The sequence below is a fragment of the Solea solea genome, chromosome 13 (genome assembly GCF_958295425.1).
Source record: "Solea solea chromosome 13, fSolSol10.1, whole genome shotgun sequence".
NCBI lineage: Eukaryota > Metazoa > Chordata > Actinopteri > Pleuronectiformes > Soleidae > Solea > Solea solea.
In genome coordinates, this window is record NC_081146.1 from 24648190 (window position 1) to 24673390 (window position 25201).

General features: G+C 41.3%; 3 protein-coding genes and 1 long non-coding RNA gene across 4 annotated transcripts; 3 read left to right on the forward strand and 1 right to left on the reverse strand.

The window, feature by feature from the left end:
* The first annotated feature begins 1339 nt into the window (after positions 1 to 1339).
* LOC131471496 (transcription factor HES-7-like) lies at positions 1340 to 3300 on the forward strand. The gene is made up of 3 exons (XM_058648083.1): positions 1340 to 1446; positions 1621 to 1716; positions 2124 to 3300. The coding sequence occupies exons 1-3, from the start codon at positions 1375 to 1377 to the stop codon at positions 2676 to 2678; spliced, it is 723 nt and encodes a 240-aa protein (XP_058504066.1). The 5' UTR covers positions 1340 to 1374; the 3' UTR covers positions 2679 to 3300.
* A 70-nt stretch (positions 3301 to 3370) lies between these two features.
* Positions 3371 to 6479, forward strand: LOC131471497 (uncharacterized). Its single transcript, XR_009242000.1, has 3 exons — positions 3371 to 3484; positions 5028 to 5201; positions 6119 to 6479. It is a non-coding gene; the product is annotated as an uncharacterized LOC131471497 (long non-coding RNA).
* Positions 6480 to 7950: 1471 nt separating this feature from the next.
* Positions 7951 to 9412, forward strand: LOC131471602 (transcription factor HES-5-like). Its single transcript, XM_058648230.1, has 3 exons — positions 7951 to 8070; positions 8192 to 8278; positions 8682 to 9412. The coding sequence occupies exons 1-3, from the start codon at positions 8026 to 8028 to the stop codon at positions 9159 to 9161; spliced, it is 612 nt and encodes a 203-aa protein (XP_058504213.1). The 5' UTR covers positions 7951 to 8025; the 3' UTR covers positions 9162 to 9412.
* Positions 9413 to 11043: 1631 nt separating this feature from the next.
* notchl (notch receptor, like) lies at positions 11044 to 24606 on the reverse strand. The gene is made up of 11 exons (XM_058648678.1): positions 24230 to 24606; positions 22165 to 22309; positions 21078 to 21410; positions 20153 to 20373; positions 19249 to 19585; positions 17386 to 17561; positions 16550 to 16611; positions 16335 to 16458; positions 14259 to 14356; positions 13447 to 13784; positions 11044 to 12905 (listed from the first exon to the last, which is right to left on the reverse strand). The coding sequence occupies exons 1-11, from the start codon at positions 24279 to 24281 to the stop codon at positions 12395 to 12397; spliced, it is 2397 nt and encodes a 798-aa protein (XP_058504661.1). The 5' UTR covers positions 24282 to 24606; the 3' UTR covers positions 11044 to 12394.
* Between the last annotated feature and the right edge of the window lie 595 nt (positions 24607 to 25201).

The following is a 25201-nucleotide window of genomic DNA, read 5'->3' on the forward strand; positions in this document are numbered from 1 at the left end:
AACAACTACATATCTGATCTAAACATGTTAAGATTGTCTTTGTTGTTTGAGCATTGTTTACGCATGAGAGCTGCAGCCTGTGTCTGTGAATACAAGTTTACGCACTAAATTAAAATAGAAACGTGCTGCTTCCTCATTCTGTGGCTGTTCAGTCGCCCCCAGGAGGATTTAATGCAGTCAAAACTGTTAAATGAATGAGCGTAAAGTGAGAGATCGAACCTCCTCCTCCCCGAGCCTCCAGTTTGGGAAGTGTGAAATCCAAACAGTCGTCACGCGTGCGTCCTCACTGTCGCTCGTCTTTCCCACGGTTCCCAGCAAAACATCAAAAGGCTTTTCACGAGCCAAAATGTCAAACAACTGTGACCGTGCCAAGCCAGCACGAGACCCACTGGCCCAAAAGGCACGCGTGGGCCATTTAGTAACGCGGGGAGGTGTGAAAGCAAAATGTGGACAAATGCAGAGGCGTCATGTGGAGCGTGACGAGAGCGCACGAGCGCGCACAGTCCTTATTAAGGAGGGAAAAGAAAACACCCGCGCAGTTTATATCAAATAAGAAAATAAGATACATTTAAAAATGTATACATTTGAATTTAAATCTGACTTGTTATAACCGAACTTCTTTGTGAGTTTTGTCACGCATTTTGTTGCAGAAAAGCAGATGGATGGACACTAAAAAATGGTGTCAACTCACGCAGTGTCTCACTTCTCAAAATGGCACGAGCTACAAATGGCACTTCACTTCATGGATTGAAGTGAAGTGGAAAAAAACCAAACATGTAACATTTAAAACATTTTTATTTGGATAATGTAGAATTTTTAGTTTAACACAAGTTATGGTATAAAAGATAATACAAACATCTGCGTAAAAATCACTAAATTTGGGGTTTTCTGATCAGATCTGGTTAAAAAAAAGTTTGTTCCTGTTTTTGTTCCCCACATTGTTTTCATCTAAAATTAAGCAAATGTGATTTTTAATTTTACTCCGTTCTCAGCCAGGTGGCATTTAAAAGCCCTTATTTTCCATTTTACGAACGGATTTTATGCGTTTGTGCGTAATTCAGGCAAGCTTGATATACTTGATGTGTTTGGTTTGTTTACTGGCGAGACTGAGGCTTCATTTGCATCCATTTACACCATTAGTGGTTAATTTAATTTAATTTAAAATCTACCGGTTAAAAAAGAGAAGGGACTTTGGTGACGGTTGGATGTGTGTGTGTGGGGGGGACAGATGGGGGCGGGTTGTAAAACGTGGGGTGTCAGAGTGGGAGGGGTCTGAGGGAGGTTAGAGGGAGGGAGATAAAAGAGGCCTCTGAGACAGAAGAACTTTATTACCTGATCAGTTACAGACTGGGAAGGATCCTATCATTTCACCAGATGAAGACACACAGTGGACATTTGGTCACCATGAAGCTCTTTCAGGAGACAGAGGACAGACAGGACAGAAAGGTAAGAAGAAAACCACCTTTTTTTCTCCTTTTTTTGTCCCCGGAAACAACCATTTTAGTTGTTGAATTCATTTAAATGACTGCTTATTATATCTTATCCTTCGTATGACTGATCTAAATGCTCAAAAGGTATTTAATAGTCTTCTAACATCTTTTTCTGTGTCCTTGTTTGTAGGTCACAAAATCTCAGGTCGAGAAGCGGCGGCGGGAGAGGATGAACTGCAGCCTGGAGCATCTGAGGACAATGTTACTGCAGGAGCCACAACATCTGGTAAAAAGAAAACATGAGATTATTATGCTGTTAATTTCGTCTTTTTGTATTTGGTGGAGTAAAAATTGCATAGATGCAGCCAAAAAACTAAAAGCTGTGGCTTTAATTATCTGTGAATATCTGTGCCCTGGTCTAAGAGACAAAGTCACTAATATGGTTCTTTTACTTTATTTATTTTTTAATATTTCACCTTAGTTTAAAAACATTTAAGAATTTAACACGTATAATGTAGTGTGTGCTACTAAGTTACTAAGTCTCACTTTTCATCTAAGAAGCAATGGTGTTTCTTAGCTTTAGAGGAGAAAGTCTAGTGACCTATGACCTGGATGACTGAGAACCTACACAGACAGATGTTTGAAATGAAGCTGCTGCCATCATCATTAACTCTGATGTTTCCTGTCTTACAGAGTGGAACTCAAGGCAGAGTGGAGAAAGCTGAGATCCTGGAGCACACCGTCCTCTTCCTCCAGAAAACTGTCAAAGGAGACAAGTCCAGAGCAGGAGAAGAAAGAGGAGAAAGAGGAGGTCAGAAGAAGTCGTTCCAGGATGGTTTCTCCTCCTGCCTGCAGAGGGCAGCTCACTTCCTGGGTCCTCAGGGAAAAGGCCTGTGGCTCACAGCCGCTCTGGACACGTACTCTGCCGCTCACGTCGCCCAGCGCTCAGACTCTGACTCTTCGGTGGAGAGCAGCTGCTTCTCCGGCTCTCTCACACGGACAAAGTCCATCCTCCGCATGCTCCGGCAGAAGTCCAAGCACAGAGTGAGGACGCAAACCACCAGCGTCAGTGCTTCTCTCCATCCCTACGCACGGCGGCGTCCTGTCCTGCCAGCGTCTCCCAGAGTCTCCTCACCAACGCAGACACAGAGTCGGGGTGACGTCAGGGCGACGACGAGTGCAGGCAGCAAACAGAGCCTGACCCAGAACGGCCCGGTCACCCAGACTCTGTGGAGGCCCTGGCCTTAAAAACCATGAGGTCCTGACCTCTGAACCTTGAACTTTTTATTTTTTTATTTTTTGAAAAAAACAGTCTTTGACACGTGCCACCAGCCTCACAGCCTGTAAATAATGTCAACATCTCACATGTTGATGTTGCTGTTGGTGTGTTTGATGCGTTTTGAGTGAGCTCAGGAACGACAGACTTGGTCTGGGTTCAGAGTCTGTGATCTGAGTCTGGGCCAAAGAATGAACTCACAGAGGTGAGTAACACGGAGCAGAAGAGCCTCCTCCTCCTCATCCTCATCTTCCTCCTCCATATCTCTGCGACTGACTCTGGTATGGATCATAATCCATCCCCTCCATCACATTTCCAGCTGTGGCGCCACCTGCAGGGGTTTGATTCCCTTACATCTCCACACCTGAGCCCTGATGTTCATCCAAAACAACCCAACTGTTATTGTTGTCTATTTTGCACACTTAATTTATTCTGGATGTCTCCCTATGGCGAGAAATATTTTTTTGTATCATTTTTTATCATTATTGTTATTATTATTACTATTTTTATTGTTGTTATTATTATTGTTATTATTATTATTATTATTATTATTATTGAAAACCTAATAAAAAAACATTCCAAAAACTAAAAGCACATGTTGCCAGTGAGTTTTTCTGACAGGTCTGTTTAGTTGAGTGTGAGTGTGTGTGAAGCTTCAGTTTCCCGCAGAGCGACAAACTTCAGGTGTGAAGTCTGAGCGCGAGGTGACGGAGCCTCCTCACTTCAGAGGACATCAAAGACTCTTCACGCGTACTCTTCTCCTCAGTTCCGGGGAGAAGTAAGACCGAAAAAGTTTAATTTTTCAATTGTTTTATTGATGAATTGTTTTTAAATTGACTTATTTTATTATTATCCGGCGTTAACACACTTTCTTTGACTTTGTTTTGGTGCAGAACAAACAAGAAAATACAATAAATATTAAAAAAATACTTAAGATTTAAGCAGATTATTTTAACAAAATATTATGTATATGTATGTATACATACATACATACATAGCAGGATTAAGTCGGATGATCGAACAACTTTGTTGCCTCTTGTCTTGTTTTCAGTTTCATCCACCTCGCGGTTTGTGTGCGCGTGCCCCGCCGTCTGTCCTCACTTCTTGCACCTCTTTGAAGTCCTTTCCTGTCACGTGTTCTCCGGAGACTGACTGCACTTAGATACCTTATATAATTACACATATACAGTATGAAAGTTTGTTTTTAATTATTCAAATTCATGTTTGAAACAGTGAAGCCAGTGAGCAGCGTGATGTAAAAGCATGTTCTAATATAAGTTTGGTTTATTATCCTTGTCATTTGACTCTTATATTTAACATAGAAATAACCCAATGTAAACAAAAATGTTAATGATTAACTCTTTCGATAATTTAAAACGATAAAAACAAGATCTCAGAAGTTTCAGCTTCTTAAATGTCCATAAACAAAATAACAAATCATTCAAACTTCATTTGATTTTGCTTTGAGGACAAAACAAAGATATTGTTTCAGTATTTTCTGACATTTTATAGAGCAAATTGATTAAGTGAGTAAAAAAAATCGACATATTAATCGTTGTGAAAATAATGCAATAAATAAATAAATGATGTGCGATACTGTGAAACATCACCGTTATAAACTGAAGGGGAAAGGGCAGAGTCATAGAAAAGAGGTTTACATAAACACTGCTAATTAATATAGAATATTTTTAATAAGAAAATCAATAGGAAAAATAACACAGTTTGCGTGCGTAAAAGTTTGGTTTTACGCCATTTAGCTGAAATTACGCACAGATATACAGTATCTTTTGTTATTTTTTTATGTGCATGTTAAGATTTTACATTAAAGTGGTGAAGTGGAGCAACGTGGGAAGCTCTTTCTCGTGGGAAAAAAGGGAGCGAGGAGTGTTTTATTATCTGTTAGAATTAGAACACAGTGTGTGAATCAGGGGCAAACCCAAATGGCACACAAATGCAGATCACGCACCACACGTCCTTTCACGCACCGTGTGTCGCGCTCATTCAGATTACAGCTGTTTCCAAAAAGAGAGATTTCTGTTTTCTTCCTCTCTCAGGTTCATTCTGTGGATGCTGTGGTCGCTTTACTTCAGTCACTGATGAATGGAAAACGTTTCTAAATCACTCTTAGTGAAGACATAACGATCACTGATCTCTCTTATGTTTGATTTCTGCTGTATATTTTTGATAATTTAAGTTTTTCAGGCATATTAGTGTCATACATGTCTACATATTCTTCTCTCCAACTGTAAAATCTGTCTCTCGACGTCCAACCACACTTTGTTCTGTTGTGAAGTCTTGTTGTGTTAATGTGTTTCTCACAGGCTGCATGGAGCGCGCGCGCCTGTGTGTTTGTAACCTAGGTGTGAAGTGGTCGCGTGCTGCCGGAGCTGCAGCGCGTGTCTGTGTGTTGGCGGCTGGATCATCAAAGAGTTTGAATTTGAATAGAAGCGTCAGCTCCTTCACTCTAATGAGTGAAAAGATCCACAGAGCAAGAGGTACATTTTAATCTTTGTCTGTATTTTATTCTCCTTTGACATAAATAGTTTATGAATATTTGGATTTTGTATGATTCTAATCATTTGTGATGTTGTCATGACAGAATCCTGCAAGATACTTTAAATGTCAAAGATTGTCAATAAGTATAAGAATAACAAAATGACAATAATGTAGATTAACGTGCGTAATGGGGACAAAATCCACAGCCAACTTGTGCCAAATGAGTTCAGAAGTTCGTGTTAGTGTTTTTCTCAGGACAGCACATAAACACACATTTTGTCACGCGTTTGCAAACGGACTGGCGCTAAATATTTTAGTGGCCGCACATCACACATTTGCCACTTGACCGTAATTCACACATTCACACACGCGCGGACAAACGTTGGAGGAGTGTGACAGTGGGACCGTGTCCTGCAGCTCTTTCTCATGGCGTGGAGAAGAACAGGAGGCCTCGTCCTCACTTTTATTATCTGTTAAAACCGATACCTGAAGCAGAGCAGAGGAGAGACTCTCAGGTTCCCACACGCGCACATTCAAGAGAATTAAAGCTTCAGTTGTAATAAGAGTTCACTTAAGGTTTATTGTCCCGAAGAGGACTTTGTTTTGCAGTGTATAAAAAGCAGTAAAAAAAGCAATTAATGGAACACAATAAACACAATTAACAGGGACAGCAAAGACTCAGCTCAACTAAACCTGACTAAGAACAACATCCCAGCCAGATTTCCACTTCATTTCATAAGAACTGTCAATAACAACAAAAACAATCAAGAATTGAGCAAACTAGACAGAATTCTAACATTAAACCAACGATTGTTTTCATCATTTTTGTACCGGATTATGTTTTTTATGCTTATGTTGTCATTGTTGTTCTTTCTTTTACATACTTTCATATTTTTCTTTTGTCTTCGTTTGTCAGGAGAGCCAGTCCAAGACCTGATGACCTTCTGACCCAGGACCTTCTGTCATAGATCGTTGTAAGTATAAGGGCTGCTCTACAACGATTTATTTTACAGTTTTGGACCAAAAGGTTTTACTTTGATAGCCATGAAAAGTGTCTCAGTGAGAGATCTGCAAAAATAAAACCCATCAAAGCCATTTTAACATTAAAAGAATGCAAATAATGTCAGAGAAAAATCTCATGTTTATTCAGTTAGGTTTAACATGTGTGAGACAATTTGCAACAATGCCTTCAGGCAAACGTGTGGGCGTGACTCATCCAGCTCCCCCTGTCTGTGTGTGTGTGTGTGTGTCATGGGGAAGTGGAGCAGTGAGTTCTCCCCACACTTTATTACCCGCTAGAATCGCTACATCATAAAAAATTAGTGTTTTGGAAAAGAGAAGCATTTCAGTTTCCCACGCGCTCTATGTCCTCACAAAATGTCCCCGTTTGGTTTTCAATGTCAATTTAAGTCACACTATGCGTCACAGATATTTGCAGAGCTGCGCGTAAAACGTGCGTAAAAAAGCTCGTCACCTTTTACGCACGGCACACAGGTGCCATGCTCCGATTCTTTGCAGAATAATTTTTTGCGAAATAAACAATGAAGAACGTGCGATATTGTTAATTATTTAAATGTGTTTCACTCTCTACAGAGTTTTACGCCTCTAACTGTTTCTATCTTAAAGATTCTGCATTCTTTTCACCGTCTGGACAATAATATGCTCTTTATCGTTACTTATCTTTTCTTTTTACATGATCATTATTTGTTTTCCATCATTTCTTTCAACATTTATTCTTTATATCTCCAAATATTACAGTGATAAAGGACAGGACGTGTACCTCAGGTCAAGTAAATCCCCATTTTGCATATATGTTATGACAGATTTTATGCGAATAGCGTTAAGATTTATTGAACTCACTGAAAGCTTAAAGGAACAGTTTTTTTTTACTCATTTTCAGAGATAATGTCAGTGTTGATATTGAAAAAAATAAAATGGACCTTTAGTCGCTGCTCTTCACTGAGTTTCTGTAAATTTAAAGTGTTATGAGTAAAAGGATCTTCAATAAGAAAATTAATAATATTCTAGCACTGAAAGAGGGTCCTTTAATGGGGTGACTTTACAACAGCAAAGTAAATATGAACACATCTGATGAAAAATAGAATATAACATACAGTCTAAACATTAAATAACCTGCTGCTGAACTCTGACACAATAATAATGACGCGCGTCACCAGACGCCATTGACAATACTGGAAAATACCGAAATACCCCCCTCACACACACACACACACACTGTCTGTATGTAAATAAGCTTCACCATGAGCCACGGGTGACACCTCACGAGCGCGTGCCGTTCTCATTCGGCGGGACAGCTGCACGCACGTGGCTGCAGGATTAATTGTTAGTGAATTGTGCCATTGGCGCGTCATTGGGTCTGCATTCACCTCCACATTCTTGTTAATCACGTGTTAAATGAAGAAAATGAATACGAGACAGATAGATAGATAGATAGATAGATAGATAGATAGATAGATAGATGCCAAAACTGGGGAAAATATTGTGTTTCAGGCACTTTACAACTCTTTAAACATAAGAAATAGAAGAAAACAAATAATATGGGAAAACAAGAGTGGTATTTTGCAATAAAAACGACTTAAAGACAAAGAAAAAAACAGCCTGTTTTTGCGCGCGTGTGTGCGTACAATAAACTTTTGTGGCTGCAGTAAAACATGGAGCCTGTGAGCCTTTAGGCTCCTCCCACCGCCACGCCCCCCCGGCAGCTTTAAAAGCCTCTCGCTGAGGCTTGTGAAACCATTGAGCTTTGACTGAACGACTTTACTGTTCTTACTGAAGCCACTGGACAGTTGTTGGACTAGAATCATGAAACTGCTTCAAGACTCCGAACACACAAAGGCGACAAGAAAGGTAGGAAGGACATTTTGATTATTTATGCCTATGTGGATCATTTGGGATTATTCTTCTTCTGAGTGGAAAAGCCTTAGTTTCATTCATTAATCCTTAATATATTGTTTCTGTTTATCTACAGAGTCTCAAACCTCAGGTGGAGAGACGTCGAAGGGAGAGAATGAACCGCAGCCTGGAGAGTCTGAAGACTCTTCTGCTCCAGAAACAGGTAAAAGCCACGCGCCTTTAAGTTGGAAATATTTCCAGATGCACACAGTAAAACTCACCAGTATGCAGTCAGTTTATAGTCAAACATGTCCTGAACTCAAATCCACCAGTAGCGGTTGGAAATTATGGTTTTTAACAGAGGCTCAACATTTAAAGAAATTTCGGTCATGCGTAAAACGTGCGTAAAACGTGCGTAAGGTGGCGAGCCTTTACGCACAGCGCTTAAACGTAACGCTGAGATGATGTGTGGATTCAGGAACACGTTTTTTGCTTCACAGGACACGATGAACATATTTCATTTGTTATTTCAATAGTTTTTTTTATTGAATTTCACATTAAAAGCTATGGTTTTACGCACACTGCAAATGACAGAAGTTAACTCTTTGTGACTTTTTTTTTTATAGGAGGAGACTGAACGCAGAGTGGAGAAAGCTGAGATTCTCGAGCACACAGTTCTTTTCCTCCAGAAAACCGTCAAAGGAGACACGACAGGAGGAGGTGGAGGAGGAGGAGGAGGGGGAGGACAGAAGCAGTCTTACCAAGACGGCTTCTCCACCTGCCTTCAGAGAGCAGCTCAGTTCCTGGGACCTCAGGGAAGAGGATTGTGGGTCGGTGCAGCGCTGGACGCGTCTTTTGCGTCTCGTTTCCCCCGCTCACATCCACAGACTCCGTCCCCCACCAGCCCTCTCCTCCTCAGAAAGTCCTCCAGATCGATGCTACAGCTGCTGATGAACAGATCCGGACACAGACTGTGCGCACAGACAGCGACACTCAGCTGTGTACAGAACAGTGGCGCAGAGGTACATCCGTCTCCATCATCTCCGCAGCAACAACAGCCTCCTCACAGACTGGTCAGCCAGTCTCTGTGGAGACCGTGGCCCTGATCACATCCTTTAACTGACTCTGGCACGCTGATTCACCCTCACACAGCAGCGTGTGTTGTCCGAATACATTTATTTCAGTGCAATGTATCATGTATGTAACATGTGATGAAATCTGTAGATACTGTAAACTAACTGCTGCTATCGTGGCCGCGCGGGCCAACACGTGACGTCTGTCTCTAATATTTCTGATGTATTTTGCACCTTAATTTATTTTATAAGTCATTTGTAAATAAACAATTGATGAAAAATCACTAACAAGTGTACTGTTTGTTGTTTGCTGGCACGTGCCCCCTCCCCCTGCACGAGCGTTAGGTGTGAAGATTAAACGGCACCATGTGGTGCCTTTACGCACTCAGTTTGACACAAACGGTGACACATGCGGAAAATATATAACAAACACAGGAGGTCAAAACAAACTGAATGCATGCATATTTATAAGCTACATAACTGAACTAATAGTCCAGAGATAAATTTAAACGAATTAAATTAAGAATTTCACATTTATAAGGAGTTGTGGCAGTGCGTAAAAGTGCCGTCACCGTGCGTAATGGCAAAAATCCCTGATTTTGTCTGCAGAAAATGCCACAGAAAAGAGTTTCAGTGAGATTCTGGTGAAAGGAAACTGATGCCACGTTGCAAGTGTATATGCATTTTTCTTTTCTTATATATATATATTTTTTTATATTTTCTTTTAGTATTTTCCGGCTGATATCGAGTAAAAACTCGTTTTTTTTTCTCGTTTAATCTCAGATTGAATTGAAAATACGAATATTTGTTGTGAAAAGACTTTATTTAATGCACAAATGTTGCGGGTGTTTTGTTATGTGTGTGTATGTGTGTGCGTAAAACTGCAGCCGGACGCTCTGTGATCTTTCAACCGCACCAATTGTTTTCCGCCGGTTGCCTCATTTGCACATAAGTCGCAGGTGGCTGCGCGTGGGAACCGCGGGAGTGTGTCACCTCCTCGTGTCGCCCTTCCCCTCTCGTGTATGAGTTTTCACAGGTAATAAAGCTCTAAATGTGGCGCCATTTCCCCCTTTCCCACGAGAAAGAGCTGGAACCACCAACACCATCATATACAGCGTCTCTATAATTATCTGGAAAAAGGAACAAATAAGTCAAAAATACGGTTTTAATTTGAGCCGAATTGTGACAAATAATGTATAACGCTGGAAAAAAGACGTTGTCTTTGACAAAAGTATTTCATTTCTTTAATATTTTATATATATATTCTATATTGTCCAGTATTTTTAATGGGGTCTGTGTATTACCCACTGTATTTACCACTACCACTTTATTTAACACTGCAAAATTCAACATTTCAATCATTAAAGTTCGACTGTTTGTCTCTGCTTTTGTTGCAGAAGACGCAACATTTGACTCCAAGGTGTTAACGCCAAACCCTTTGATCCTGCGCGGCGCGTGCTGCAGACAGAGTTAATAGGGCACGTGGATCGGAGCTCTTCATTTACAGCTTTAAAGAATTCCTGTGATTTACACCTGAATATAAATCAGAAGACGTGAGGACGGATGTTCACACCAGGTCTGGTTCAGCCTTTGACCTCGTCACTGATAACATCTGACATGAGAAGCTTTAAAGTTACATTCCCTACATTTACCACTTTAACACTGTCTATCAGTGTGAACTGAGTGAAATGTGGTAAAAATATAATTTATTTTCAAACGTTTAATGTTTTTTTTTTATTATTATTTATCGATTCATTTTACATCATAAATATTATTTTCTCATAGTGGACTTCATATCATTCCACATCAAAACAAACACTTTTATACATTTTGACTTTAATTTCGGCCTCTGAACTTGGACTCTTTAAAACAAAACAAATTGTAAATTGACGTGAAAACAAAATCAAACAATCAATTTAATCAATCAATTTAATACATACATTGACAGGATTCAGACGCCTTTGTGCAACTACATGCACTTCATTCATTAATATTATTCTTTTTACAAGCACGTCACCTTGAATAATCCTGCAATAAAAATCTGAACGTAACCAGTTAGAAAATGTGAATACAACAAACATCATCGTCCTCTCTGGGTAAGAAAGGGAAAGTAATAACTTATAGAAACTTTGGCAGAGTGAAAACTGGAGAGGAGGCAGGTTTGTGTTTGAGGACAAATAAGAAAGCAAATGTGTCACATGACACCAAAGAGCTGGACAATTCACCAAAATTAACTGTGTATGTACTTGGAACTGACATGAAAGCTCCCACTAGTGAAGCCACCCCCCTTTTACAGTGCCCCCTAGTGGCTGGCTGCAGTATAACCCCCCAGTACAACAAAGGTAAAAGTAGTTATAATTTGACATCTGAGGGCCCAAACACAGGAGAACAAATCTGCAAATTGGCCTTTTTGTGGCGTTTTTTTGGGAGCCCTAAAATGCTATTTTTTGGAAAATTCCCTTTTGTACACAGCATGTAAGCTTCATGCACCATGCTCCACGTCTTCTGTGGCAGCGTTATTGCACCAAATACAAGCCTGGCATAAGTACTACAGTGTTTAGAGTTGGGTATTTTTGTGTGTGTATGAAACCAACCTTAAACAATGTCAATGAATATCAATTTAAGGTATAAGTACATGCTGTAGTAGCTCAAATCCCAATTTCATTATCTGGGAGTGTTAAGTACAACTTTCAGAAATATGTTTTAGTACAATTTCAGTCAGACTAAACATGTTTAAAAAGTGTCTTTAAAAAGTCCGGTTGTAGTCGTACTGTCACTCTGTTCTGACTTACATGGACTGAAGTCTCTACCTCACCTCCCTCTTGTCCCCACCCCTTTCTGTCCCCCATTTTTTTTTCACCCCAACCTGTCTAGGCAGATCTTTGGGACTGGTTCTGTCAGAGATTTCTTCTTCCTGTTAAAAGGGAGTTTTTTTTTCTCCACACTGATGCCTAGTGTTTGCTCATTGTGTGAGTTGTTGGGTTTTTTCTGCTCTCCATGATGTTCAAATAAAATTGAATTGAATTTCTTGTCTTCAGGTCGACTTCAGAACTTTAAGTGTTGTCTGTGACCTCTGCTGCTGTTCTTCTCATGTTGTATTTCTCTTTTCCCCTTCCCTTTCTTCTTCTTCTTTCTTCTCCGGTGAAATAATGTTTCACTCCTGTTTCAGGTTGAGGCCGCTGTCACCTCGTCCTGGTCTAGGTTTGGTTGGGTTGGCTTGAGAAATGGGATCAGTCTCTGCACCACATCTGTGAATGTTTGCATCTCTACAGGGCTGTTTGTGTGGAGTTGGCGGTGTTGTTTGACCTCTCACCTCTGGATTTCTGCTCTGTATGCAGTGAACTCACCGCTGCCTGCTCTGCTCGACTGGGATTGTCCCCGTTGACGAGTGGCGGTTGCTCCGATTGGACGCCAGCATCTGTGGGAGGCGGCGCGGCGACTCTTTCCGCGCTCTCGTTGGTCGTTCTGTCCGTCACGATGATGTACGTGGGGTCCGGCTGGTACGCACTGGAGCGACGCTGCAGTGCATGCTGGGTGCAGGAGAAGGAGCGCTGACGCGGCGCCGGTTGGGGAGACAGGAAGTGAGGCGTGGCCGCTCGGGGGACGTCGTGGTGCCTGTCGCGGTCCTCGTCTTCGGAGGTCACCTCCTGTAAGGTGCTGATTGGACGAGGGGAGCGGCCCATGACCCTCGGAGGGACCAGCGCCGTCGCTGATTGGTTGAGCTGTGGTCGCCAGTTCTGAGGGGAGGGATACTGCACTCTGTTCATCGACCAGTCACTGGAGAGACAAGGAAGTCAACATGGTGTTACACCAATGCCACACACACTATGAGCGGTAAAGTATAGTGCGGATCAAATCAGATCGGCAGAAAATTACGAATTATCAAGTAACAGCAAAGCGATTTTTATCACCGGGTACTTGAACGCAACAAAACCAATTTTGCTGAATAGCCGTGGCTTTTAAAACCAAAGTGCATAACCCCTCTCACTCATGACTTTGTGGGGTGGAAATGCTGCAACATACAGAACTCTTCTTTAATAATTCAACGTTCTTGCAGGAAATTGTTAAACTTTCATCTTTGACATTGATCAGTCATGGGAATCGCTTTAGTTGGCATTTTTCATGGGAGATCATACCTGCTCACCAAGGTTTTATAGTGTAAAAACAAGAGATATTACAGAGATATCAATTACTTTATTAAACCGGGGCTAAACAACATCATAGTTGCTTGAAAAAATGATTATAAAATATTTGCTAGTTATATTTCTTCTCTTGTGCTCCTCTGAATTCAGAACATGCCCTGTTGTTGAAAGCTTACTTTTGTGGTGGTGGCGTCATATCCCGATGCCCTACAATCCCAGAGAAGGAGGCACTTCTACCAGGCAGGCCCGGACCAGGTGACCCGACCCACGGCGAGTAGATCAGTGCACGCTCCTCCCACATCATGTCATTGGCCGAGTCGACGGTAACGGGCCCTCTCTGGATTTGGTGAGCCAGAAGGAGCTCCAGGATCTGGTGACGCATCCCCTCTCTGGCCACGTCGATGGGTCGCCGCCCCCTTCGATCATGCAGCTCAAGGTTGGCGCCGTGAAGGAGAAGGAGCCTGGCAGTGTCGTAGCAACCGTGGAGGGCAGAGAGGAAGAGCGGTGTCTCGCCCTGACAGAGGCATCAACGGATGAATATAACACACTACTGAGATCTATAAATAATATTTGACCTGAATTATCACTTTGTAAAACACTCACTCCCTGCACCAATTTTTCAATCACAGCGTGCAGGATCCACTGCTGCCTCCATCAGTAAGTTCACACATGCTATTTTGTCACCTCTGTGTTTAAAATCCTTTGTTCGGATTTGCCTTAGTGACAAAAACTTACCAAACAAGACAGCAGTAAACCAGCGGCTCCCATGTCCCCAAGAGCTAAAAATAAGGATTTTCTCTATGGAGTTTGGTGCAAAAGAGTGAGAGACTTATAAACTACACTTCCCAGACAGTTAAAGCTTTTCTTACAGCAAGAAAACGTATTCTTAAGATCTATGAGTATTAGTACAGGGGGGCAGCACAGGGGGGCATTTATTGATCAGGCTGACAGTGCTGACAATGTAATGTAATGTAAGTCCAGGACGTACCTTGTTATCTTGCAGGTCCACAGCGGCCCCATAGCGTACGAGGGTCCTTGTGAGGGAGAGGTGGTTTACTGAACAAGCCCAGTGCAGGGCTGATCTCCCTGAGAGACACAGTGTGAGCGAAGGTGAGGGGGGGGAGAAGGGAGGGAGTAAGTCAGCCAATGATCAACCATTACACAACAAGCCCAGATGGTGGAGAGAGAGAGAGACAGAGGGAGAATGAAGGGAAGGGACGTGGACATGGACCGCTTCAGCCAAAGTGACAAAGACAGGAGACGAGACAGTGACCAAAAAAACACAAGAGTTGCAGAAGACAAATGTCTAAGAGACGGCGAAAGCAAGAAGAAGGATGGAGAACAACGTTGATGCATCCATCGATCAGAGCTTGAGTCTTATTGCACATTAACTTTGTTCTGAGTCAGAGGAAGGAAGCAGGGGAGCTGGAGAAGGACGGAGAGGAAGTGATGGAAGCCATGGAGAGAAGGGGAGAAGACAGGATGGGAGAGGAGGGACACAAAAAGAGGACGTGAGAGACATGGGGTAAGTTACACCAGTTACTCAACCCCTCAGTGTACAGGAAAAAAAAGGCTTGCTCATGAACTTCAATCTTTTCAGGATGGATAGCAATGTGCGAGATACAGTATCCCAACAATTATTGGTCCTTAAAACGTTGTACAGACATATACTGTCCCCAAAATACAAACACTACTGACTGAATCTCTAGGTTTTTGTCCAACGTTTGGACAGATTGACATGAACTATTGGTGCCTTCAAATGAGGACGCTCTAAAAAGTAAATTTTTCAGTCAAACGTGACCAAATAGGTTGTTATTTTAATTGTAAAGTGTTTTTTATATATCATAGGAAATGTTTTAGAAGAATTTCCATTGTCAGATGCACATTTCACAAGTCTTATGTGAAGGCACCACACCATATAGGACAGATTCTCATGTCTCCATTAGATTGATTTGTAGTAACCATGGAAATCACTTTAAACGTTTTCCTTTAGAACCACCAACGTTTATGACCAAACATTTGACAAACTGCAACTGTAAAAACATATTTGAGGGGATATTAACAAAAGTTAGCATGCTAAACTAAACCATGTTAGGAAGTTCTTGTGAGCTTTTAGTTTATTATTTTTACCTTAGGGCCAAAAGCTGCCAGAAAAAAGCATTTGAAAATAACTAGCATTTCATCCTTAAAGCTAAACTGTCAACATAAAAAAAAAATGTAGTCAGAATGTTGGTCTGAGTTTTTAGTTCAGCTCCATGGGGTCATAAAATAGGTATTGGGTACTAAAAATATTAAAAGTAGTAAAATCCATTGTTAAAATATGCGTTTTGTCCACCAACCAAACCCATGGTGCTAAACTGTATTTGCTAAACGTTAGCATATTTGTGTAGTTACCATGCTGGTGTGAGCTTTTAGTTTAATGTTGTTCCATAGCTGAAGAAGATGCATTTTAAAATAATTAGCTTTTTTTGTTTCAAACAAAGCCTTGATGCTAAACTGTGACGGTTAATATAGCGTATCTGCTAACCATAGTGCCTGTTTAGTAACTATTAAAATACACTGTAAAAATCAGCACCCCCTAACTGTATCTGCTGAACATTAGCATGCTATTGTGAGCTTTTCGGTTAATATTGCTCCTTAGGTGCCAAGAACTGCCAGAAAAATTCTGTGATGATTATATAGTCTATCTGCTTAACATCAACACAAAAATGAGTCAGCGTTAGTATGTAGGTCTGAGTTTTTAGCTCAGCTTCATGAGGTCATAAGATGTCTGTCAAACATTAGCTTATTAGTGTAGTTAGCATAATGCCCATAGCTACATTTAAATTAGATTATTTTAGATATTTTCCCAACCAAGCCCATCGTGCTAAATTGTATTTGCTAAACATTTGTGTACTAGTGAAGTTAGCATGTTAGCATTAATTTAAATGTGCCAGCTATAGCTACTACATATTGGTGTAGTAGTATTGTGTTATCATTTTGTATGTGTAACAAACCGATACTACTTGACTGAGTTTATGTTTTGGTTGAGTCAAATGTTCATGTTGGGCAGGGGGTTCATTACCAGTATGATCAGTGTTATTGACTGGTACTCCCGCTCGCAGCAGCTCCAAAACCACTCTGTCCAGTCCACTACGCACGGCTCGGATCAGAACCACAGACCCATCAGGGCCACACCACTCTGCCGACTGTGAAGACAACCAAACCTTGGTGAGTATACTGTACATTCATCACAACACAACAGACACAACAGAGCCACAACTTGGATAAAGGACAGACCTGTTGTGGAGGGCTGAGCAGTGGAGGAGGCATGGCCCCTCTCTCCCATCCTCTAGGTGGAGCTAAAGGAGTACAACAATCATTTAAGGTTATTTTTATGTATGGTGGTGTGTGTGTTGTTTACAGGCAGTCGTTCAAACCTTGCAAACACTCACAAACTATGCAAAACAGCAGCCATTTTGATATGTTTCAAGCCCGCCCCTCACTAGAGGATAATTAGCCAGATTTTGGTCTAGATCTGGCCCTCGTGACAATCCTGGTGTCTTCTGATTTTAGGCTGATTTGAACAGATTATCTGGCCAAATTATCCTGTAGTGTGAGGAGTTAACGTGACGACGTGATTGTAATGTTGTGGGACGCAGTAATAAGCAATGAGAGTAAGTTGACCGATGGATGTTGTGTACTTTTGTTTAGGCCCGTAACTTGTACAAGCCAAACTGATTCCGTCAAATAATTTCAGATTAAACGCCAAGTGTGCAGTCTTGCATCTTGACTGGATCGTCTAGTCTGTGCTTTCTCTGGATTGAAATGTTGAAAATCGGTTACAAAGGTCGTTGTGTCAGTGGTCTCTGGTGTTTTTTAAAATTGTGTAGAGCAGGCTTTAGCAAGAGAAACACAAGTGCTACTCTGTTCAGTTCATGGAAGCCAGGCCAGTGTGAGCCTGTGACAATGACCCTGCATGCACACTGAAACTGAGGAAGCAAAATGGAACTCAGTCATCATTCCTTTGTTCTTTATGCCTGTGTTTTCCCTACCATGACCAGTCAAATATGAAAAAAACATCTATTTTTAAACTCTCGAGCAGAAGGACGGGGGTAAGTGAGTGAAAACCTTACACTGTACGGCTCTGTGGGACTGCGAGGGCCCGGCTCTGTAGTGTTTTTGCTCCTGCGTCCTGTGGTCACAGATGGTGGTGTCCTCTTGTCGTCTGGAACATCTCGCGTTGATGTCTTCCATGGAACTCTGGGTAAAATCTGTGTCACTTCCTATATCCTGGTCCCTTTTGAGAGGCCTGAAAAGAAGAGAAACAAAACAAAAAGCACGGTTCTTAAGAAACTGCGTCTTAGGAACCCGCTGTGGTGCCATGATCTTTTCCTCCTCATGACCTTCTTTTTCTTTTCCTTCCTGTTCTTTTTATTTTGGCTTGTGAGCTCTGAAACACACCCAAACACACCAGATTGTTTCAGTCAAATGTAAACACGCAGCTTGTGGTCGTTTTCGGGGGGAAAGAAAAAAAAAACAAGGTTAGCATGAGACATTTAATGCTTGAGCGCAATTAGTGAAGTGTTGGGTCAGGAGCCCCCACTCATGTTATTACTAAGATTTCCACGCCATTGTATAGAGAGACAGGAAATAAACGGAGGGCAAGGAGGGCGGTGACATGCAGCAAAGGTTACAGGATGTAGTATATACTGTATGGACCTGAACTTTACGTCTGATCAAGTAATCAAAATAAATTAAAGAGCATTGTTTTAACATTAAATCACTGTCAGGGACATTTCAAGAGAGTTTGGGGGCCCAGTGTTCTCGTATTTGTTGTACTCGTACTTGTGACTTAAAACTTGTGACTGCAGCATGGGTGAAGGGCCCAAGACAAATTTCCTGCTAGTGGGACAATAAAGTTAATCTTGAATCTTGATCTTAACTATTTAGGACACACCTTGGACAACCTTGTCAGGACCAGTAGTCCTCGTTAACACCCTTAGTTACTGTTGTGTGCTTTTTACGCGCTTTTATGTCTTTGTCTTTTGATAATTTTGGCTGTGTTCATACACATGCATGAACTTTGCAAGATTATGTATTTTTATTTGATCTCGTAACTTCCAGCTCAGCTCCTACAGTGAGGCTAAAATACACTGTGTACAAACAAGTGTTACACACATACCATTAAGCGCAAAACATTTCCCATCTAAACCCATTCAACTGCAATTTTTGATCATGGTGGTATCATGACATAAATCTAATCTCTAAAATCTTTAAAAATGAATTAGAATTAGCTCAATGCAAGTAGAATATAATAATGTATAATATGTTTTTATAGCTTGCTTTTAAATATGCGCATTTTTGTGCTTAGCGGTATGAGTGTGACTAATAGTAGACCTGGCCCTAAGGTTAGGGTTAGGTATTAACTGGTTATGGTTAAGGTAAGGTTTGATGCTTTGTTTAGACTACGAATGGAAATGAATGGATGTCAATAGTGTCCTGAGAAGAATAGCTGTACAAACCTGTGTGTGTGTGTGCATGACATGGCAGTTATAACCCAATTCCACTGGTCAAAAATACAAGCCTGTTTAATCCCAAGTTTAAACAGGGTTTATGTTTGAAGTTTCAGAACAAGGTGTCTTTGCAGTCTCTTCTACATAGCCGATCATAACATTTATGGGGGCTCTTGGGGGCCTCTTTAAGCCCCAGAATGACCTAACTTTGCCTCTTGTTTTGCTACTCCCATAATCACAGTTTTCAGATTTAAATTGTTATGATGATAAGAAAGGCATTATGAATCATTTCTCTCTTCAGCAGCCACTGTTTATATTCTGCTGTAAAACTGGTCAACGTGATGTAATTCAGACAAGTATTACAGTGTTCCAGGACAAAAAGGGTCAAGTCCAAATAATTACTGTACAGGATGAGCTCCATTAGTCTACATGACATCATTGTCTCCAGGAGACAAAACATCCTCTCCAAGCCCCGCCCCTCACCGCATTCGAATGGCGTCCTCGCCCAGTGGTTCCCTCCTCCTCTTTTTCTCCGCTTCCTTGGCTTTCTTCTTTTTCCTCAGGCTGATCTTGTCCTTCTCTCTGCTGGATCGGACTCGTTGTTCCTGGTGAGCGGCGTGTGGCGCCCAGGATTTGGCTTTTTTGTCATTGCCGTTGCCGTTTTCGGTGACTGTGGACCGGTGTCTCACCCTGTTGTTCACCTCCCTCTCCGCCCGCTGCTGCCTCACCCTCCTCACCACCAGGAACACCACCAGGGGCAGCAACAGTAGCAGGCCGATTGCTATGGCGACCACCGCCCACAGCCACACAGGTTTTGGGTCTTAGAAAGAAAGAAAGAACAATCAATACTGATAGGTAGTGGTAGTGATGGGGACTTCATGTGCCAGTCACTTTTATCCACGATGACGTGAGAAAGTGTAAATTCAACTAAAATTGGCTTTTCAACTAAGCTTTTAGCCACATAGCTGAAACTGGCACCAGCCAATGAGTGCAGTGTATTTTGAGCAGTGTGTGTTTCAAGCTCAGCCCACTGGGAATCGAGGCTCTAGTAAATTCAGGTCAGGCTTTTTTGTGAAATTAGTATTTAATTTTATTCCATGTGACATAAAAAGTCTAAAAAGTATTGAATTGTCCATGTGCAACAAATTTACCAAAAATTTCACCAAATTTCACCAAAAAAGGTGTTTTTCTTTATTTCGTTATACCTTATTATTTTGTTTTTAGAGAACATACCCACCACGTGTAAACAAAATAACAGCTAACAACCAGAAAAGATGACCAACACATCTAAAAAAAACTGGAAATGGGGATGTGTTTTATTGTATTTTCTCTGGATGAAATCCAAAGCTGGATGTGCATGTGTGAGCGTCAGGACATGTGAGCGTACCTTCAACTGGCACTTTCACCGTTTCCTCCTTTCTGCTCCCTATTTCCTCTCGGACGCCTCTGATGCTGATGACGGCCTTCAGCTCCGGGAGGGCAGGGAACGAGGTGGGCTTCAGGATCATCACAGCACGTAGGAAACTGGCCACCTCTGTGGCGTAGGGGAAACAGGTAGAGGGCAAACGGGAGCATGGCCTGTTGTCCACTTGGAGGAAAAGGAGGGAGCTAGGAAAGAGGGAGCAGCGGGAAAAAGAAACTGTCATGACAATTGTTAGTTGACTGAAATCTGTAGCTTTTCCCACTCCATCAGCTTACGTGTTACACCCTCCTGCGCCAAAGTCCATAGAGAAAATCTGCCTTTTTAGCTCACATTTAGGACACAGAAGCTACTGGCCTTCTGCTGCCTTATTTGGTAAGTTTGTGCCAATCAACCCAGAAGTTACAAGATAAGATAAAAATTAAAACATTTTGTTACTTAACTAATGAAAAACAAAGAATATACACAGGTATTAATATTTATTTTAGTATCTCTACTTGTCATTGTGATCAGTTCAGGATGGTGGAGTTCCCCAAGGCTCTATATTTGGCCTACTTTTATTTATATCTTCATCAGCATAAATTATGTATTCATATGGATGTAAAAATCCATTGGTATGCAGATGATAAAGGTCTAGTATGTAAAATTTTGTTGAAATTAATGATTTTCTTTTGGCAGAAATTGAAGTTAAAGTAATTATACATCAATTGTATGAATTGTTTTATTTTATAACGGGAGCCAGGTGAGCGCTACGTAGGCCACCGTTTTGGACCACCATGTTGATAAACCCTAACCCTAAAAATGTGTTGATGCTAACTGAAGGCTACATAAAGTACATTCAAAACAAACTTCCTCTAATTATAATGCCAGAAACATTGAGTTTATCCCGCACCCGTTGGAGTCAGCGGGCTTTGCCTGAGACAGCAGGTCGATGAGCTGCTGAGGGTCAAAGTCAAACAAGTTTCTGTTGGCGGCGAGCTGCGTGAACCCTCGGAGCTTGAGCGGCGACTGGAGCAGGATGCTGAGCGCCCACAGCAGCGAGCTGTTGGAGAACGTGCCACGTTCCAGCGGGATGTTGGTGTGAAGCACCAGGGTTCCTTTCGCCCACCGAGGGCTCTGCTGTGTGAAGCAGTCACTGCCGTCCCACCCGCAGGGGGCGCTGTTACATCCCTGGCCACAGTGGGAGTCGGCGTAGTGATCGCGGCAGTACTTGATGTGGTCTGGACTGAAAGAGACAAAATGGAATCGTTAGACAAAAACAATGTTGACTTAAAGGGTGACATTTACTACCCATTTATATGTAGTTTAGGCCAGAGTTTCTCAAAAACTGGGTCGGGTTCCACAGATGGGTCGCAGGAGATTTTTTTGAGGTCCCCAAAAAAAATCTATTTTTTCAATTTCTTTACCAAATATCTCTTGGAAATGATTCACTTTTCACTAATTCAAAATTATGTGAGCTGTGACAAACTTGTGCACTTGTAAATGAATCATTACATTGTGCAGTATGTATCTATAGCAGCCAATTTACTGCTAAAAAGCTGTTATTTTGTTTTATTTTTGACCAAATGTCTCTGACAGTACTTAACAAATAGCATTTTAAAATGCGTTTATTTTTTATTTTATTCTTTAATATATCTTATTTTTCAATTGACCTTATCCACCAATATTACTATATTTTAGTTTGATTTAGTTTGCTTTCTTGCATGTTTATTGTTTCTACCGTTGTTCCCACCCAAAGATAACTGTCGTTACCACTCCCCAGTACATTGTCACCCCTTCCCTATTTTGTTTTGTTATGGGTTACTTACATGCATCCACACCCTGTCTTGCAATAAAAAGTTAAATTAAAAAGATTTTTAAGTGATTTATGTGAGTAAAAACATAAATAACACTATTAATGCAAATATAAGTGGGGGAAAAAACAGTAAATGACCATTTTAATTCACAATATTAAACTGAAAATGCAAAGTTGTTTTTACTTGCAGTGGCCTCTGTCCTTCTCACAGTCGAAGCCGTCTCTGAGACACTCGGGCTCCATACAGTCTCTGTCACATGACCCGTCTCCGAACTTGTCCTTACACTTTCTGTTGACCGGACACTGACCCCACGGGTCACCTGACACAGCTGTGGGGACAAACACAGACTGGTGAGCGTTGCACACATCATCGGACTGGTTTTTAAGTTTAGAGTAAAGGCATTTTTGCTGTAGTATTTGGTTAAAGAGGAAAGAGTATCCTTTTTAGTATATATGTATATGTATATATATATATATATGTATATATATATATATATATATCATACAACTTTAATTCTCCACATGAGGGTTGTGCGACATTGGGGCCGATCTCAGCTGTTGACACGTCTCTCTAAATTACCGCGTCACATTTGAAGAGACAGAGCATCCTGAAGTTGACTGTGGGCTGCGATTTTGTATTTCCTGAGCCATCTTTTTGAAATAAATATAATGGCTCCTCTGCACATGCCCTCATTCTAGCAAGAATCTAAGGAAACCACTGTTTCTGAGGGGGTGGAAACAGCTCTCTGAGCGATATAGAAACTGTCGCATTTTCGCCGATATCTCTTGCATTTCTCATTCAAACGACGTCAAGCTCAGCACACACTGGTGACGAGAGTAAGTCACCTGCCAAGTTTAAAGCCTGTCAAGCGAAGTGTTGGCCAGTTATGGGGTTAAAAGACAGACAGACGCTTCTTGCATTTACTGTAGCAGAGGTCTCAAATCCGCAGCCCACAACTTATTTCTGTATGTGTTAGATTAGTTTTGATTCATAAATATGTTTTTATTTTCATCTACATATCATTCCATATCAAAACAAACACTTTTATTTGGGCAATACCGGGGGAAATATCATCACAAATATTGTTTTTGTGATATCATGATCAAATTTTAAGCTAATATCACCCATCGCAACTCAAAAGATGCTTTTTCCCCACTCCGCACACATTTTCCAGTTAAATAGCAGATAAAATGAGACAATGTGCAATCTTCAAACATTGCATTCCCATGCCCCTTGTCTCTGACATTAAACTCTAATTATACTGACCATGTGAGCGTTTTATTCAAAACCACCCCCATTGTTCCAGAGCAGCGGCTGCTCACAACAATGCAGGTCAGGCCGCGAAAGGTGGGCCCTGATATGAGCCGCTTAAAAAAGGGAGCAGGAAACGGTGCTGACATAAACAGGAAGTTTCCACGAGAAGTGAATAGCAACAGGAAATGGACTGGACCGGGGTTGGTTGGGTCAGGGGGGACTTGATAAAGGTCGAAGGTTGTTGCCCTGGCGATGAAGAATGTGATGGAATCAGACAATGGGCTTGGCAGGTGTGAGCTGTACCATTAAATCACATGTGTGTGTGGACAATAGAGCTGAAATTAGACGCGAGAAATGTTTTATAGTTTTGTTTCACTTCATCAGCAGAGAGGAACTTCCCAGTGCAGGAGGAATTTATATTTATTTAGACTGTACATATAAAAATGTCAGGAATATTACAATAACAAGTGTGAAGATATCAGGCTATTTTTTAACAGACCAAACAAAAGTAACGTTTCAGATTATTAGGTTATTAGGGCTGCAACAATTAATCGATTACTTATTTGGTTTACTTTTTTTCTTAATCAAAGTTCTCCACTTTCAGCTTTTTAAATGTGAATTTCTTTGTAACAGTTGATCAAGAAAACAGTCTATAGTTGAAAAACTAATAAACCATCTGGGCTAATAAATATAAGATACTCTTAATTACACTAAAACAAAAACATGAACACTGGCTTAATATACCTTAAAAAGTTGAGAGAGGATTTTTTTAAAAGCCTCCATAAGCTTCAACTCTTGGTTCTTGTTAACTTTTCAAACAGGTGACTTGTTTGTGCCTGTATGGGACTTCAATAATTTGATTTTAAATAATATACACTACCAGACAAAGGTTTAGACACATTAAAGTTAATGGAAAGTTTAAAACTTTTGACTGTTGTGTCCAAACTTTTGACTGGTAGTGTAAATTATGTTGAGTATAGTGATTCTGACTCACCTCGACATGTCCAGCTCAGTCCCAGCAGCAGAAACATCCTCAGAACAAACATCGTCAGGCTCTTCAGGCTCTTTAGGCTCTTCAGGTCGCTGACTGTGAACCTTTTCTTCTCTCTGCTCCCACGGATCAGCAGCAGGACCGTCCTGCTGTTCTGCAGGGAAACTGGCCTCTGATCTGCTGAGGCTCAGCTGTGTCTCAAAGCGTCTCACACTGCTGTAAACCTGGGGCCCTGCGGTGAAGCTTCACCTCAAAAACCAGACGTCAACTCTGAGCGGAGTCGCCCAATTCCATCACCGCCGTCACTAACGCCGCCCTGCCCACTTTGCTCACTCACATTTCTCTTTCGTCCTCTTTTTTTCTCAGAGGCCCTGCGGATATCTGGACAACTTCCTGCCACTGTGTGGAGAAGAATAGCAGGGCGATGACCCCCATGAGCATGAGTGAGTGTGTGTGTTTGCTGGAGGAGACGTTTTGTATTTTGTATTGTGTTTACAACACTTCAGTGTGTCAGGACACTGCGTAGTTTGAATTTGACCTTTTCAAATAAGCATGGAAGCTCACGCCCGTCTGTTGAAACCGTCCTCCAGTCAGAAAACCTCATTATTTTATTGAAATTTTAAAAAAATGACCGGCCACAGTAAATTATTTTCATCCAAAGAAACAGAAAACCAAACCCTCTGAACAAAAAAAAATGTATTATGTCTTCTTATTTACCCCATATATGAAGCCTTCTTTGACCTTTTGACGTTTTTGTTTTGTGTTGGGACGATAACCACACCCAGAGTCAAGATGGACACCAAAGATGGACACCAAATTCAAAATAGCCGACTTCCTGTTGAGTTGGGGCCATGGTCATAATGGACTTTTTTGTTCGTCTTGGGCTATCACAAGTTCCCACCAAGTTTTGCGAAATTCAGCGCAACTTAATTTTGGCTTGCTCCATCCACATTACGATCCATTAACATATGGACA

Coding starts and splice junctions, on each gene's coding strand:
- LOC131471496 (XM_058648083.1), top strand. CDS start 1,375: ATGAAGACACACAGTGGACATTTGGTCACCATGAAGCTCTTTCAGGAG. Junction 1,447..1,620: donor AGGACAGACAGGACAGAAAG/GTAAGAAGAAAA, acceptor CCTTGTTTGTAG/GTCACAAAATCTCAGGTCGA. Junction 1,717..2,123: donor TGCAGGAGCCACAACATCTG/GTAAAAAGAAAA, acceptor CCTGTCTTACAG/AGTGGAACTCAAGGCAGAGT.
- notchl (XM_058648678.1), bottom strand. CDS start 24,281: ATGTTTGTTCTGAGGATGTTTCTGCTGCTGGGACTGAGCTGGACATGT. Junction 17,562..19,248: donor GAGGACGCCATTCGAATGCG/GTGAGGGGCGGG, acceptor TCTTCTTTTCAG/GCCTCTCAAAAGGGACCAGG. Junction 13,785..14,258: donor TGGACCTGCAAGATAACAAG/GTACGTCCTGGA, acceptor TGCCTCTGTCAG/GGCGAGACACCGCTCTTCCT.
- LOC131471602 (XM_058648230.1), top strand. CDS start 8,026: ATGAAACTGCTTCAAGACTCCGAACACACAAAGGCGACAAGAAAG. Junction 8,071..8,191: donor ACACAAAGGCGACAAGAAAG/GTAGGAAGGACA, acceptor GTTTATCTACAG/AGTCTCAAACCTCAGGTGGA. Junction 8,279..8,681: donor CTCTTCTGCTCCAGAAACAG/GTAAAAGCCACG, acceptor TTTTTTTTATAG/GAGGAGACTGAACGCAGAGT.